The sequence below is a fragment of the Paramisgurnus dabryanus genome, chromosome 24 (assembly GCF_030506205.2).
Source record: "Paramisgurnus dabryanus chromosome 24, PD_genome_1.1, whole genome shotgun sequence".
NCBI lineage: Eukaryota > Metazoa > Chordata > Actinopteri > Cypriniformes > Cobitidae > Paramisgurnus > Paramisgurnus dabryanus.
The window spans coordinates 2898278-2915161 of NC_133360.1; the positions used below are offsets into that span (position 1 = coordinate 2898278).

Sequence of the window (16884 nt, forward strand, 5' to 3'; positions counted from 1 at the left end):
CTTACAGGCATAGATCCTTTAAACCGCCTGCAAGGAGATATGACAGGTAAGATTTGAGCATTTGTGAAATCACTATTCAGAACCAAAACTGATGATCTGATGTGTGTTGTGGCTTCTTTTAGGGTTTTTTTATTCACTATAATATATACATATACATACAATAATTATTTGTTTTTAAACACCATAGAATTATGACACAATTGATTTTGTGAATGGGCAGAAAGGAGGTGAGATTCTTACATGTGTGTACAATTTAACTAAAATATCACAATCTAGGCTTTTACTGTATTTATTTAACTTTTAACTAATTTTAATATATTTTTGCCTTGATGGTTTTATTAGCAGTTGTTAGATTATGTTGAATTTGGCTGAGCAGTTTTTCTTTCTTTCTACATAAAGCAATTCGGTCTAATGTGTTTTTGTCTACCTCTGAATATAACAAGAAAGAATGAAAGTATACAAGATGTTTATGAGGTATAATTTGGTTTAACAGGCTAAACTTTGTTTTGGCTATTGAATACAATAACTGTAACCATCTGAAATTAACAGTGGTGGATGAAGTACACAAATCATGTACTTGAGTAAAAGTAGACATACCCAAGGTAAAATATTACTCAAGTAAAAGTAGAAGTACTTTTATTACATTTTTATTTGAGTAAAAGTACAAAAGTATTTGCCTCAAAATGTACTTACTTAAGTACAAAGTACTGTGATTTATTATGGCTGTACAACCCCAAATCAGAAAAAGTTGGGACACTGTAAAAATTGTGAGTAAAAAAGGAATGGAATAATTTACAAATCTCATACACTTATATTTTATTTACAATAGAATATAGATAACTTTTCAAATGTAGAAAGTGAGACATTTTAAAAATGTCATGCCAAATATTGGCTCATTTTGGATTTCATAAGAGCTACACATTCCAAAAAAAGTTGGGACAGGTAGCAATAAGAGGCCAGAAAATTTAAATGTACATATAAGAAACAGCTTAAGGACTAATTTGCAACTTATTAGGTCAATTGGCAACATGATTGGGTATAAAAAAGCCTCTCAGAGTGGCAGTGTCTGTCAGAAGTCAAGATGGGCAGAGAATCACCAATTCCCCCAATGCTGCAGCGAAAAAATAGTTTTCTGAGTTTCTCAGAGAAAAATTGCAAAGAGTTTGAAGTAATCATCATCTTCAGTGCATAATATCATCCAAAGATTCAGAGAATTTGGAACAATCTTTGTGCGTAAGGGTCAAGGCCTGAAAACCACATACAGGAATGCTACTGTAATGGAAATCACAACATGGGCTCAGGAATACTTCCAGAAAACACTGTCGGTGAACACAATCCACTGTGCCATTCGCCGTTGCCGGCTAAAACCCTGTAGGTCAAACAAGAAGCCATATCTAAACATGACCCAGAAGCACAGGCGTTTTCCCTGGGCAAGGCTCATTTAAAATGGACTTTGGCAAAGTGGAAAACTGTTCTGTGGTCAGACGAATCAAAATTTGAAGTTCTTTTTGGAAAACTGGGACGCCATTTCATTCGGACTAAAGAGGACAATGACAACCCAAGTTGTTATTAGCGCTCTTTTCAGAAGCCTGCATCTCTGATGGTTTGGGGTTGCATGAGTGTGTGTGGCATGGGCAGCTTACACATCTGGAAAGGCATCATCAATGCTGAAAGGTTTATCCAAGTTTTAAAGCAACATATGCCCTCATTCAGACGTCGTCTCTTTCAGGGAAGACCTTGCATTTTCCAACATGACAATGCCAGACCACATACTGCATCAATTACAACATCAAGACTGCGTAGAAGAAGGATCTGAGTACCGAAATGGCCAGCCTGCAGTCCAGATCTGTCACCCACAGAAAACATCTGGTGCATCATAAAGAGGAAGATACGACAAAGAAGACCTAAGACAGTTGAGCAACTAGAAGTCTGTATTAGACAAGAATGGGACAACATTCCCATTCCTAAACATTGGTCCTCCTCCAGCTGTTCCTTATATGTACATTTAACTTTTCCGGCCTCTTATTACTACCTGTCCCAACTTTTTTTGGAATGTATAGCTCTCATGAAGTCCAAAATGAGCCAATATTTGGCATGACATTTCAAAATGTCTCACTTTCAACATTTGATATGTTATCTATATTCTACTGTGAATAAAATATAAGTTTATGAGATTTGTAAATTATTCCATTCCTTTTTTACTCACAATTTCTACAGTGTCCCAACTTTTTCTGATTTGGGGTTATATCATTTTTGTCGTGAAACTCAAATTATGTGAAAGACTCTCTTGGCTCACCAATCTATTAATAGAAGGACATTAATTAATCAGACACTGATGTCTATTAAAATTATCATAAGCCTAAACACTTAAAGCCAAAACATTTCCTTTAGCATCAAACAAAATAGCTGTATTTGAGAGCAGGAAGTCTCATTTCAAGATTTATTTGATAAATAATTTAAAAGTTTAAGTGTAGTAAAAACATGAATTAAGCACATGCTCACAGGAGTTTTCTTTTACTATCTGGAGGTTGATGGACTTTCCAGGTTTCTTTTCCTTGATGCTGCTATGGCAACATACCTTTTAATGTTGGCTACCATGCTTTCTCTGCAAAAGAAAAGATTTATTAAATACATATCTAGAAATCAGTCTCCCTTTCTTTGACAAATACAAGCCTTAAAGAATATAATTTAAGAATCATTTCATGTGCTTTAGCATGTCATTTGTATATTGTAATACATAAATAAATGTATAAATATATTTTGGAAGAAAAACTTTTGAAAATAACAATCTCAGTTAATATGAAGCACTCCAATCCAACTGCCTGTTTAAGCATCATACACTGCATGGCTACTGCGGATGGATGATAAGTTTTGTGATGCGGTAACAGTTGAAATAATAGCCCATCCGCGCATCTCTAACAAGCGAATCAAGCCCAGTTTTTTGTGTATGTAAAGATAGATTGTTTAGGAAAAGTCACAACATTTTATATCTCTGAGATGAAGGGAACCTTTTTTTAACTAATGAAATGTCGTTTGGGGTCATATAAACCCATGTAGATATAGGTTTTTTAGAAGTAGTTTTTGGCACTAAAGCTTCCAGGCATTTTTTGCAGTCAAATGTGTTAAATTACAATGAAATGACTAAAGTGACTATTGTGAAAATAAGGCATTTACAATTACCAGAGCTAGTGAACTAATGAGACACACGGAGAGTGTTTAAAACAGCGCGTGCTGTCTGTGTGTGTGCGTGCGTGCAGTTTTTCCAGTCAGAGATGAGCCTGTATCACTAATACTAAAATGACCAGCAGGTGGCGGAATGATATAAAATGGTGAAGTGGTTACTGTGCTGTTATCAGTAGAATATTGCACGCCTCTTAGCCAATCCGATTCGAGAACCAGAAAGAACTGTTGTATAATTCTCACTAAGGATAGGTTAAAAATTCAGAGGTCACATTTCAAGTATGTGTTGCATACTTGACAAGCTTGTCACTTTTAAATTTCTTTAATCTTACCCTGCAGTACATGAACAGTGTTAATTTGGGGCGGGGCTTATCGATAGGTCAATTCAAAACTCAAAAATGAACGGATCATTACCAGTTACCAGCAACATTACAATTTGTCTGACATCACAATCTTACTGTTATTACAGTCTTATAATAATTGTGAACAACTACACCTTCAGATCTATTTAACCTCTTGAAAAGCACCCCCATTCTGGCTCGAAACCATGAAAATACCTACTTTCACTAAAAGGGCTGTTTTTACTAAACCATTTATAGTATAAGCATAAATGTGGTATCATTAGATAGAAGACACTTTGAGCTTCGTTTTCCATGTTTCAAAATTATTTTAAGATTAAAAAAAAAAAGTTAGAGAGGTTGAAGTACATTGTAATTAAACATTTTTTGCATAACATCTTTTTTAACACTAAAAATCTTAATGATAAATATATGTGTGAAACCTATAAATGCAATGAGGCCAAAGCCACAAGTCTAAAGAAGTTATATTTCACGTTTGAAGTCAATAGACCCAAAAATGAGGTTCTTGCAAGAGTTTTTGTAAGACTAGTGCCTTTTCTAAGTGCCAGTCAGCCACAAAATAAAAGTCTTTTGTTTACATGCATACACGTTCGTTCTTTTTATTGTTTATCCTTATATAAGCGTATAAAATGCCGTATCCACACCAGGAAATAAAGCTTCACACAAAGATCGTTGAATTCGGTTTCTAATTGGCTACACGTTCTGTCTATCAATATTTTCCATGAAGTCATTGGAGGAACGCGCGAGTCAGATGACGTCACGATATTAGACAGCGCTGTTTGGATATTATGTATTATACTCCCGCCTACTTGTACAATCAAGTTTGAGCGCTGGTTTTGAACGCGAATGTGCTCTCATATACAAGTGTTACGATGTAAATAGTCCTCAGATTGTATATTATAATCTATTACAAGACGTGCATCTGAAATCTGATGTAAACAATGGAAAATATATCCATATTTCACGGATTATACGCATTTGTGGACAAAACTGGTCATTGGATGTACTTTGTTGGAGAGTTTTTATGGGTTATTCACACATCTGAAACAGACTGGATTCGATTCGCGTTCCTTATACCAGCACAAAGGTAAGGAGTCAGTTTATATTATGCATGTTGTTATCTGGACTTCTGTAATAAAATACTATATTTATGATACTAGAGCAATTTAATCTCAAAACGGACACCATACACTGACGCTAAACCCTTAGACCTTTTAAACGATGTATAGTAGTGTTATTATTATTGTTGTTTGTACACAGTAGGCTATATATATATATTGTTAGCAGCATTAAAAAAACTGACGTCCTTCCGTCCGCGAGCTAGTGCGCGTCGAGAGGTTAAGTCACTCCTCTAACTGAACCCTAGTGGGCGGAGCCAACAATACAATGATGCTGTGTCTTTATCTGGGGAAGATCATATGAAAATTAATCTACTTAAATGTTTTTGTTATTAATCAGAAGGGAGCTTTAAGCAATGAAGGATGTATTAATGATATAGTAATATGTCAAAAGATGAAGGCAAATTTGATTCCCAATGTCATGACCCCTTTAATGAAATGTGTAATAATGTGTATATTCTTCTCTGTGTTTCTGTCTGCTCCTATAACAAATCCATTTCTGTCAGTGACTGAAGGAGATCCTGTCACTATACCCGGTGATGAAAGTGAAGTACAGCCAGGGGTTCAGATAGTGTGGACGTTTAACAATCGTGTGATTATAACTGGAAGGAAGACAAACGACGAAGGGATCTGTATAACTTATAATGATGATCAGCAATTCAAAGACAGACTGGAATTGAATCCTAATGTTGGATCTCTCATCATCAATAACGTTTCAATGAAGGACTCTGGATACTATGAAATAATGATCGCCAACGATGAAGAAACATCACGCACCAGAATCAGATTTAGAGTGATTGGTAAGTAGTTAAGCTGTATGTTTTTATTAGTTTTTATTGGAGAGAATGAACTAGGTTAAGGTGTTCAAGATCCATGTCCAAAGATAATGTAACGCAATGAAAAAGCAGATTTAATGTGAGATGTGATGATTCATTACTCCACTGATACACTGAGATACAAAGAAACAAGAAATCTCAACTGATTGTTTGTTCACTTATTGAGTTCAGTCTGTGCTGATGCTTTCACTGTTAAGTCTGATTTATTTTTGAAGCACTTTTACAAATCATTTCATTTCTAAACAGCTTTAAACATCACACAGCTCTTTGTGTTCAGATAAACTAATACAAAACATTGCAGCGGACTAAAGATAAAAACTCTGTGCTTACACAAACACATGCATAAGACATTTGTAAATGTTGGATGGTTTGGTTTAATTGTGTGATTCTTGTTTTAACAGAAAGCTCTCCAGCATCTGCGAGATAATGTACCAGATAAGATTGTAACTTAAAACCATAACTGATGAGCTGATGTGTTGTGGCTTCATTTAGTTTTTTCATTCACAAATCTAAACAACATATAGTATAAGTAAGGCCCAAAAAATAATGTTTAGTTTGTAGTGAGTTATTTTTTAAAGTGATTATTGGCAGCAGTATCACAAAAAAGTGTTTAGAAGTTTAGAAATTGTGTGAACAAAATTACTTATTAAGGTGAATGTTTGTTTAAACGGGTGGGTCTCCTAAAGAGGACTTTAATGGGCAGACGGGAGGTGAGATTCTTACATCTGTGAACAATTTAACAAAAATATCACAATCTTACAATTTAACTTTTTAAATACATGTGTGCCTTGAAGGTTTATAAGCAGACAAAGCAGTTGAAAGATTTTCTTGAATTTGTCTGAACAGTTGTTCTCGAATGTGTTTTCGACTCCTCCTGAATGTGGTCCAAAGTAAACAAGCTCAACACATTTTGAACACTGTTTAAACCTGTCTTTAGTGTCGTCCACTTGTGATCTGTGGTGCGTTTTCCAAAACCATAGTTGCTAACTAAGTTAGTCCCATTGCCAACCAACTAAGTTGCTAACAGGTTCACAACAATGCTTTTGGGAAACGCACTCCTGATAGATGACAACACAGGTGTAAACAGGCTCAAAAGCAGTAAGCAGAACCAAAGTTGAGGGAAGTAGAGTTCATTGAAGAGAGTCATGTAGCAAGGCCATATTTAAGATCACTCCAACGGTCTTCCGTTGCTACGCTTGCACAGCCATGAGCCGCGCTCTCTGTGATTTACGAGGATAACGGAATGTGTGATGGGTTTTTAATTCCTCAACTGAACCTCACGTCAATCATATTATTGTCACCATGCGATCAATTAATCTGGTCGAGACTTTGTAGTGTTTGTCCAGAAAAGATTTGTTGAAGTCAATACTATGAATGAAAACAATACAAATGCATAAATCAAAACAGAATCACATAATGGTGCTAAAAAAAGTATAATAGTTTATAAATGTATTCAGAAATGTAATTTGTTTAGTTTAGTGCAAGGTTTTAGTAGGCCTAGTTATTTAAGATAAGGCTAAGAAAATATTTACTTACTTTTATAAAATAATGTATATTAAAAAAATGTATAAATTTAATATATATGCTTATAAATGTTCAAGTATTATTATGTATTAAATAATAGAATTTAAACAGTACATTTACAGAAATATTGTGCTTTTTATGTTAAAACAGCTCTGCGGCCCTTTGATGAAATGTCAATCTCAGAAATGACCAAAAGCCAGTTTAAGTTTGAGACCCCTGTGTTAGGACCTCCTACATGAGATTGGTCTACCCTGAGGAATTATGTTTTTTGGTTTTTACACTGATCAGTTACTATTGGCCATACAAACATCTGTATGAGGCATTTGCTTCACATCTTTACAGACACATGTTGATTATATCAGGGCAATGTAAGACATCAGACATTGATTAAATGTAAAAGATGCATACACAAAATCCTACAGTGATCAGTGTTATAAATATCCAGCAGAATTAACCCTCAGTCACATGATCAGTTTTAATTTATTATTTTTGTGATTCTGTTTATTCCTGACAGTTTCAGCAAGAACCAATAGAAATGAACCGACGGCTGTAGTTCCTCTGTTGAATAAAGCAGAAGTTTGATAAGGTGATAGATGCTCAACGTCATGAGTGATTCATCATCAACATCTACAGTAACAATTCAGTTTTACTGCATTCATGATCTGTTCTGCTAAAATAAGAAATTAACCCTTTGTGTGCTCTTGAGCTCAAGTGATAAAACCTTTTTAAGGTTTATGATAATAAACAGTGAAATCAACTTTCATTTATTTGCCGTCCACATTGATCAATGATCAGAATGTGTTTGTTTGTTTTATTTTATTACATTTATATGTCATATCTGTTACTCACCTCCCATCATATTAACAGTTTGACTCTGATATCTTTGATATTGTGTGATTATAAACAGTATTACTTTAATATCTGATGATGATGAGGATGATGATATACATTACATACAGTAAGATGATCTGTGTGTACACCTGTAGTCTTTCTCTAACCTGACAATCTGATTTTCTGTTAAACATCAAAAACAAATTCATGTTGATCTGTGTGTTCAGTAAAGCTGATAATCTGTCTTTATTATTATGAAGGAGATTATAAAAGTTCAGTGTGTATTTACATCATTGATAAACATTTTACGTTATTTAGTGCCAATTCACTTTGAGGTTTTGATGTTTTTATTATTCAAGTTCATATTCATTTAGTTTTATATTTTTCATTATATTTTGCTACATTAACTACTAGTTATGCTTAAATATGTTTCCTTAAGTAAATATGTTCTGTGATCAGATCTGAATGTAAAATTGTAAATATGAATTCAGACTCTCAGTACAGATAAAAAAAAAACTTTCATAGCACTTGACTGACTAACACAACTGATTTTACTCATAAGATAACTAATCTTACTAAACTGCACCAAAGTTTCTGCTTTAGGTTTGTAATCCTGTATTAAATCTGACTTGTAGTGTGTTGAGATACATGAATCTTTTCTGCTTGTTATGAATCTCTTTTTTTCCACTTTACAGCATGTAACCGTCATTTAAATGAATACATATACATGTAACCGTATTGATAAAGTTAGTTTTGTCTAATCATTTCAGTTCTCGAGTGGATAAACGCTGATTATCTTGCTTTTAAAGGGATAGTTCACCCAAAAATAAAAATTCTGTCATCATTTACTCACTTTCATGTTGTTACAAACCTGTATATATTTCTTTGTTCTGATGAACACAAAGGAAGATATTTTGAGATGTTTGTAATCAAACGGTTTGTGGACCCCATTTACTTCCACAATATTATTTTATTCCTACTATGGAAGTGATTGGGGTCCATGAACGATTTGGTTACAAACATTTCTCAAAATATCTTCCTTTCTGTTCATCAGAACAAAGACATTCCCAGCTAACAGAAAAAAGTTCTAAGAACGTTCCCTGAAAGTTTTTAACGTTCCCAAAAACGTTCTGCCAACGTTAAAAGTGTCCAGTTTTCTTGACGTTCTAAGAACGTTTTTGTGTTGTCTCAACGTTAGAGGAATGTTACATTTTACCATTTTTAAACGTTATGACAATGTCATGTTTTAATGTTCACAGTCACACAATGTTTAAAACAACAACTGTTTATTATATTGACTTCTTTGATTGTTATGTAAATGATAGAGAAACATTGCATTTTATTATATTTATTTTTTATATTTATATTATTTTATTATATTTATTATATATTATATATTTATTATATATTATATATCTATTATATGTAAGTTTAGATGCTGATGTTTTGTTTCATTTTAAGTCACCATTATTGTGATTAGTGTACGTTTTAGTTGGGCTCTTGAGCCTTGTCTTTTGCTTGCTAGTTTTTTCCCTGGTTTTGTTAACTTTTTGTTAATACACCACATTTGTTATGAATATGTTAATTTAGTAGTGTAATTCTGTGGTGTGGTGGTTGGTACATAATGGTAAAAAATCATTCCTAATTAATTTACTAATCAAAAGTTTATTTTCTGTCAATAATGGAAATGAGATCCAGCACTTTCACAGCAGTTTGTCATTAAAGAGTTTTAGAAACTTTGGACAAAAAATATCTGCTGTATAATTGGGAAGCACAAACATCAAGAATCAGACTATGAATCTCAACCATGGTGACAAAGAAAATTGGAAAAAAAATCCTTTTTTATCCATGCTGCAGTGCATGCTGGGAGTCCTGAATGAGATTTGTAATTTGTTAATACCCAGCATGCATTGCAGCATGAAGTTTTTCATTTAATTGTCACCATGGTTGAGATTCATAGTCTGATTTAATAGCGGATATTTTTGTCCAAAGTTTCTAAAACTCTTTAATGACAAACTGCTGTGAAAATGCTGGCTCTCATTTACATCATTGACCAAAAATACACTTTTGATTAGTAAATTAATTAGGAACGTTTTTTTACCGTTATGTACCAACCACCACACCACAGAATTACACTACTAACTTAACATGTTCATAACAAATGTGGTGTATTAACAAAAAGTTAACACAACCAGGGAAAAAACTAGCAAGCAAAAGACAAGGCTCAAGAGCCCAACTAAAACGAACACTAATCACAATAATGGTGACTTAAAATGAAACAAAACATCAACATCTAAACTTACATCTAATAGATATATAATATATAATAAATATATAATATATAATAAATATAATAAAATAATATAAATATAAAAAATAAATATAATAAAATGCAATGTTTCTCTATCATTTACATAACAATCAAAGAAGTCAATATAATAAACAGTTGTTGTTTTAAACATTGTGTGACTGTGAACATTAAAACATGACATTGTCATAACGTTTAAAAATGGTAAAATGTAACATTTCTCTAACGTTGAGACAACACAAAAACGTTCTTAGAACGTCAAGAAAACTGGACACTTTTAACGTTGGCAGAACGTTTTTGGGAACGTTAAAAACTTTCAGGGAACGTTCTTAGAACTTTTTTCTGTTAGCTGGGTTTATACAGGTTTGTAACAACATGAGAGTGATTAAATGATGACAGAGTTTTCATTTTTGGGTGAACTATCCCTTAAAAATGTAAAAGAGTGAAGGCATGCCAGTTTTGTTTTGAAGTTAACCTTTAACAAGTACAAGTAAATGTACGGTGTGTTGTTATCATTATTAATAAAGATGATGTGAAACATCTTCCTTTGTGTTGACTCATAAATGTTTTGTGATTGATGTTAAGAACAGAAAGTAAAGTTTTCAATCACATCAAGACATCAAACATGAATTATAGATGAGAGATAAACACAACAAACACTTTATCACAATCTAAAACAAGCTCATCTCAATCTCTTCACAGATAAACTACAGGATTTATTTATATGATTTAACATTAATGTCAAAATATGATTTACATTTCATAAGTTTCCCATTAAACTCTTCAGTATGAGATCTCTAATCAAACTAAAGATTTTAAAGATCTAAACTAAACTTTTTATGAGCAAACTAGATATGAACATTTATTTTATACTTCTTAAATTTGTTAACTTGACTCCCCAGTACAAGTTATGGTATCAATATTATTAAATCGCATCAGGTTTTATTTCTATACCTTTATAGGATATCAAATGTTTCTGGAGGCTCAAATCTGCAGTTTTTCAGATAAAATATTAAGGTTCAGTTTGACAGACAGTGTTTAAGTCTAATCTCAGACTAAAATACATAAACTGTCTTAAACTGAAAACAGCTACTCACATATCTTTAAAAATATAATTTTTATGGCTTACAATGCACAGCAGTAATGTTTTTTGTAAGGTATGTTTGTGAAAACTACTTTAATATAATAAAACTAAAATCTATATTTAATCTAATATAAACGCAGTCTGTCACAGTGTGTTTATCATACATTGGCTGTTCTCAGGTCAGTGTATAAAATACATTTCTAGTGCTATCATAAAAATAAACTAATTCCTTGATTGATTAATAACTGCTGTATAAATGTATGTGCAATAGTTATTAGTGTGTGTTTATGTTTAAACACTAGATGGCGCTGCAGTGTAATCTGCATTAGGATACACAGCTGAACTGATCACTCATCAGATCTGTTTAGAAATCAGTAAATATACTGTTTGATATATAAAAGATGAAAATATGTAAGAATATTAAGAGATTTATAAGACTGATCATGAAACTTTGAGGAACACAACCATCAAACTCTTTTAAACTGTAGCATTATTAAATTAACAAAAACTTGCAAAATGCAAAAGCTTTATCTACTATGAATGCTGTTTGTGTAGTATAACATGATGTAGATATAAAGCATGAACACAAACACACAGAGATGTTAAGCATTAAGATGAAGGAGGTGACATCACACACATACACTAGTCAACATTTGAAGTGGACCAAAACCTTTCATAAAAGTTGTCTTAATACTTTGAACAATACCTGTTCTTGTCTTAGGGTAACTTTTATAAACCACTTCAAATGTTGACTAGTATAGTTCATCTTTATCATGAGTCTCATATAAGAGCTGTAAGTGTGATGAGGTGAAAGATCAAAGACTAAACATTCATCTGAACACATCAAGAGTTTCTACATGTTATTGAGCTCAACATCATCGATATACATGCAGTCTATTAGCACATTTGGGTTTGAATGGATGAATTAACCTTATAAAACATATAAATCATAATGAAAATATCAGAGAATTGGCTTTGATCTTATTTGACCTAGGTCAGAAAACAACCACCTAATTTCCCAAAACACCTCAACAACCACTCAGAACATTCTAGTCCACAAGACACTTTAAGTTAACTTAATATCATTTGAGTATAGTCATGTATATAAGACACAACTGTGTATAAATGTTAGAGATGTTGGACTGAGATGCTTTAGATGAAGTTTGATTTCTAGATAAAGAAAACACAAAAACTGCAAACAAAGGAAAAAATTAAGAATATCTGAAGAGACACGAGACGGGAATCTCATGAACTTCAACAGATTAAGAGATGTGAAATAAAGATTAACTTAAGAACTGAGAAGACTGACCATCTCACTTATTTTTGTTTTTAAGTTTGTGGTCACAGTCAGTTTTGTCTTCACGGCTTCTTTTGTTTGTCATTTCAGGTCCAGCGATTTTTCTGTTAAGCGTAACTATTAAACTTCATTACCATAAATACTCTGCATTTATCTGGTATGTTTTGATGCATAAAGCATAGTCCTGAATGTTTCGGTCCCCCCAATATTCAAGCTGTAGTTCGGCCTTTTCAGGTTCAGATAATGTTATAACTATATGAAGACAATCTGAAACTTATTTATGAGAAGTTTAATGAATCACCGTTACAAATAATCACGGTTTAATAAACAAATTCAAAGTAAACATTCACAAATTACAGGTACAAGTCTTCACCACAGCCGTTCTTCAGTGCCCCAATTTATAGCTGCTTGGTTACACAAAGAAACATTGCCCCTTTAATATTTACCATATCTGTGGAATTAAAAAGTTCTACTTTTAAAGCTAATAATAAAAAATAAACTAACCCACTTATACACATAGAATTCCACAGGATGTGAAGTTCTAATACTTCAGACAGCGCTGACTGTTAAAGTCTCAACCTTGTCTGTCACAATCTGCTTCTGTCTCAACTTCTGATATACTGTGACACATTATTTAATTTAACTCCTAAAGTTGAACTCTGACATCAAATGATGTAACAAATGAAACCTTGCCAACAAAGTTGACCTGTTGAAGTTGGTTGACAGAGCTAGTTAATTCCAATGTCCACACGAGCATTTAAAACTTAACTGATGTATTAAGCAAAGATATTTACTGTAATCTAAATGTCCAACTACAGTGAGGTTCTGAATACCGAATAATATCCTCTTCAGTAACTTCCTGCACAGATATAAACACAAAAACACACAAGCTTTAACATGATTACATAACAATAGTATGGAGCATTTATAAAAATAAATTTCAAAATGATGTTTTTATAAAAAAACAAATAAATATATTTACAATTTTTTTAGCTGTAGTTCTCAGTTTCCTGTAGATGTAATAGATCAAAACTGGAGCTACAATCATCAGAACTCCAACAACACAACAGGTAAGAATGAAAATGAAAGAGAAACCTGAAACTGAATGAAAGGGAGACATTACTGTAACCAAATTTGACCTCAGATCAGTGACCAGTAAACATCATTGCCGTAACCGCATGTGATCTCAGATCAGTGACCAGTGAATATCATTACCGTAACTGAATCTGATCTCAGATCTGTCACCAGTGAACATCATTACCGTAACCGAATCTGATCTCAGATCTGTGACCAGTGAACATCATTACCGTAACCGAATCTGATCTCAGATCTGTGACCATTGAACATCATTACCGTAACCGAATCTGATCTCAGATCTGTGACCATTGAACATCATTACCGTAACCGAATCTGATCTCAGATCTGTGACCAGTGAACATCATTACCGTAACCGAATCTGATCTCAGATCTGTGACCATTGAACATCATTACCGTAACCGAATCTGATCTCAGATCTGTGACCAGTGAACATCATTACCGTAACCGAATCTGATCTCAGATCTGTGACCATTGAACATCATTACCGTAACCGAATCTGATCTCAGATCTGTGACCAGTGAACATCATTACCGTAACCGAATCTGATCTTAGATCTGTCACCAGTGAACATCATTACCGTAACCGAATCTGATCTGTGACCAGTGAACATCATTACCGTAACCGAATCTGATCTCAGATCTGTCACCAGTAAACATCATTAGCATAACTGAATCTGATCTCAGATCTGTGACCAGTGAATATCATTACCATAACCAAATCTGATCTCAGATCTGTGACCAGTGAATATCATTACTGTAACTAAATCTGAGATATAAGATCTTTCAAAAATGAATCTATGAATCTAGATCAGAATAAACACTAATAAATACAGCTGTTGTACCTGAACACTGCTGACAGAGATGAGTAAGGCAGTAATCTTGAGTCTGGTTGCTTAAAGGATGTTGGACCACACATCTGTATGTGTTTGTATCCTGATAACCCACCTCCAGAGGTAGAGAGATGTTGCTGATGTTGAGATTAGACTCACTGATGTTGGACAATAAACTTTTTTCTTTGTACCAAGAGAGAGTTACATCTCTCACATTCAACACTGAACACAGCAAGGAGCAGTTTGATCTTTCTGATGATGAAGTGTTTTCTGGAGAGCCATTTTTGATGACAGGAACCGGAAGAGGAGCTAAAATCATAAGAAAAAATTAAGTTTACAGTGCATAAGAGGTTTAGTTTTGTCACAAATACAGAAAGAACCTAAACAGCACTTTATTGAGATAAAGGCAAACAACTTAAAACATGATGGGGCAAAATTGGTCCACGTCAGCCAACAGGGATAGAAAATTAAATACACAGACAGCAAGCACAATTGATGAAATTAAGATCTGCGACACACGTTCTTCAGATCTTAACTTATATTAACTGGAAGAAAAGACGAGAGACTTGGAGAGACAATCAAGACAATAAACTTTAATTAAAATAATACAAGAACCGGTGAGGGTATTGGTGAGCTTAATTAGGTAGGAGGATGATTACTGGCAGATGAGGATGATTGTAGACATGAAACAGGTGATAGTCCAGGGGGCAACAAACAGTGAACACAAGGGAAACAGACAAACTGGGAGCTTGACCTTATGACGTTATTATGTAATACGTAAAGTCGTGGACAGAAGTGGTTAAAAAGTACTGATAATGATTAGAAGTAATAGATTAAAAGTCCTAGATTATAATCGTGATTTTGCTTAGCTTCTCCATGAACCACGGCTTTGTGTAGTAAATGCCGCTCCATCTGAAAGCAGCTGATGGTGACTTAATACTGATCAAGGAACCAGATTTTCTGATTAAACACGCATGAGAATCGCGGGCGCATGAACCTTTCAAATAGCAAAATACAGTATGTGCTCTTTAACATAGCAAATTACAATGGTAAGCAGGATAATCCACATCCAGATGTGCATTTAACTCTGCAGACGTTACCAACTTTGCTTCCACATTGTGCATTAAAACCCTCACACATCTAGCAGTGAACCATAAATTAATGCCACCAATTTAACACTGAAGAGTCATGAACTCATTAAACAAGACACAAACCCAAAGACCCAAAATTCAGATCCTGACATTAATAACAAAAAACAAATACAAGAACTGATAGTGAGAAGGTGAACACACTGTTTTAGATATTCACCACTTCTTCTTTACTCACCATAGACAGTAAGATGAAATATATTGAGTTGTTTGTCTGCGCTGGTTTGGGACACTTTATAAAGTCCAGCGTCTGTGGTTCTGATGTTTGTGATGATTAGAGATCCACTGTGATCCAGCTTCAATCTGCCTTTGAATCTTCCATCAGCTCTATCTTCATATGGACGGATGTTATTGTCACCAACTTCGATTTCAGCTATGGTGATTTCCCGAAGTCCAAACTTCCAGGAGATTCCCTCTTTAATCTGTGTTTCAGTGAGATTGACAGATAAAGTGACAGAATCTCCCTCCATCACTGACACAAACTCACCTGTGCCAAATACACCTGGATTTACAAGTAGTTTATAATTAGAATTACTAAAGTTTAAAATGTATTCAGTATTTTGCAATAAATAATTTTCATGCAAATAGACATATGCTGCTAAAAATCGATTTAAGTAAAATGTTTTTATAAGAGATCACACTCTTAGAAATAAAGGTACAAAAGTTTTCACTGGGACAGTACCCTTTCAAAAAGGTACACCTTTGTACCCAAAGAGTGCATATTAGTCCTTCAAAGGTACATATTGGCAGTTCAAAGGTACATATTTGTATCTAAATGGTACATATTAAGATCTTTTTTAAAGGGTACTGCCCCAGTGACAGCTTTGTAATCTTATTTTTGACAGAAATAATATATCAGACTGATGAAACTGAAGAATTAAAAATACTCGTTTACTTACCAGATAGACTCCAGAAACAGTTCAAAATTACAACAAACATTTTCTTCATCATCTTGCACAACACCAGAAAATCAAAATGACAAAAATCACCAGAAATGTTATAATAATCGTGTCTTAATAGTTAATAAATCTCAGATGAGAGTTTAATGATGAAATGAAAGATATGGTCGTATAAGAGGAAATGATGATCTGCAAAGTTCAGCTCATGCAACCCCTTGCAAACACGAAGCATTTCCTTAAAGGTGATGATGACAAAGGTAGCACTACAACCTTTTTACAAAATGTTCACACAGGAGAGCACACAGAAATAAAATAAACAAAAATAAGTGTAAATGTGCATTTATTTGACGATTTATAGTATGCATTATTATGA

The 16884-nt window shown here is 33.6% G+C and overlaps 2 protein-coding genes across 5 annotated transcripts in view; one reads left to right on the forward strand and one right to left on the reverse strand.

Moving 5' to 3' along the window:
- LOC135721146 (muscle M-line assembly protein unc-89-like) overlaps nucleotides 1-8847 on the forward strand; it is a 163780-nt gene extending 154933 nt beyond the window's left edge. The window contains exons 6-8 of one of the 2 annotated variants that reach the window (XM_065243314.2): nucleotides 8-46; nucleotides 5164-5457; nucleotides 7532-8847. In XM_065243314.2, the coding sequence (XP_065099386.1) occupies nucleotides 8-46; nucleotides 5164-5457; nucleotides 7532-7599 (401 nt within the window). In that variant the 3' untranslated portion in view covers nucleotides 7600-8847. The remainder of the gene's footprint in view (nucleotides 1-7; nucleotides 47-5163; nucleotides 5458-7531) is intronic. The other variant, XM_065243313.2, reaches the window with a different exon arrangement.
- Nucleotides 8848-11718: 2871 nt separating this feature from the next.
- LOC135721167 (SLAM family member 5-like) lies at nucleotides 11719-16756 on the reverse strand. Of its 3 annotated transcripts, none has more exons than XM_073813560.1 (5): nucleotides 16512-16756; nucleotides 15791-16099; nucleotides 14477-14773; nucleotides 13520-13638; nucleotides 11719-13396 (listed from the first exon to the last, which is right to left on the reverse strand). In XM_073813560.1, exons 1-5 carry the CDS (start codon nucleotides 16561-16563, stop codon nucleotides 13328-13330), a joined length of 846 nt encoding a protein of 281 aa, XP_073669661.1. In that variant the 5' UTR covers nucleotides 16564-16756; the 3' UTR covers nucleotides 11719-13327. The 3 variants fall into 3 exon arrangements, with proteins under 3 accessions (XP_073669661.1, XP_065099424.1, XP_065099423.1); XM_065243352.2 differs by having other exon boundaries at nucleotides 13520-13575; nucleotides 15791-16114; XM_065243351.2 differs by having other exon boundaries at nucleotides 15791-16114.
- Between the last annotated feature and the right edge of the window lie 128 nt (nucleotides 16757-16884).

What these genes read in the sequence shown, in the direction of transcription:
- LOC135721167 (XM_065243351.2), bottom strand. Translation starts at nt 16,563, where the DNA reads ATGATGAAGAAAATGTTTGTTGTAATTTTGAACTGTTTCTGGAGTCTA. An exon ending in ATTTCATCTTACTGTCTATG is followed by an intron (nt 14,774 to 15,790) that starts GTGAGTAAAGAA and finishes TTATGATTTTAG; the next exon opens with CTCCTCTTCCGGTTCCTGTC. An exon ending in TCTCTGTCAGCAGTGTTCAG is followed by an intron (nt 13,639 to 14,476) that starts GTACAACAGCTG and finishes CCTTTCATTCAG; the next exon opens with TTTCAGGTTTCTCTTTCATT.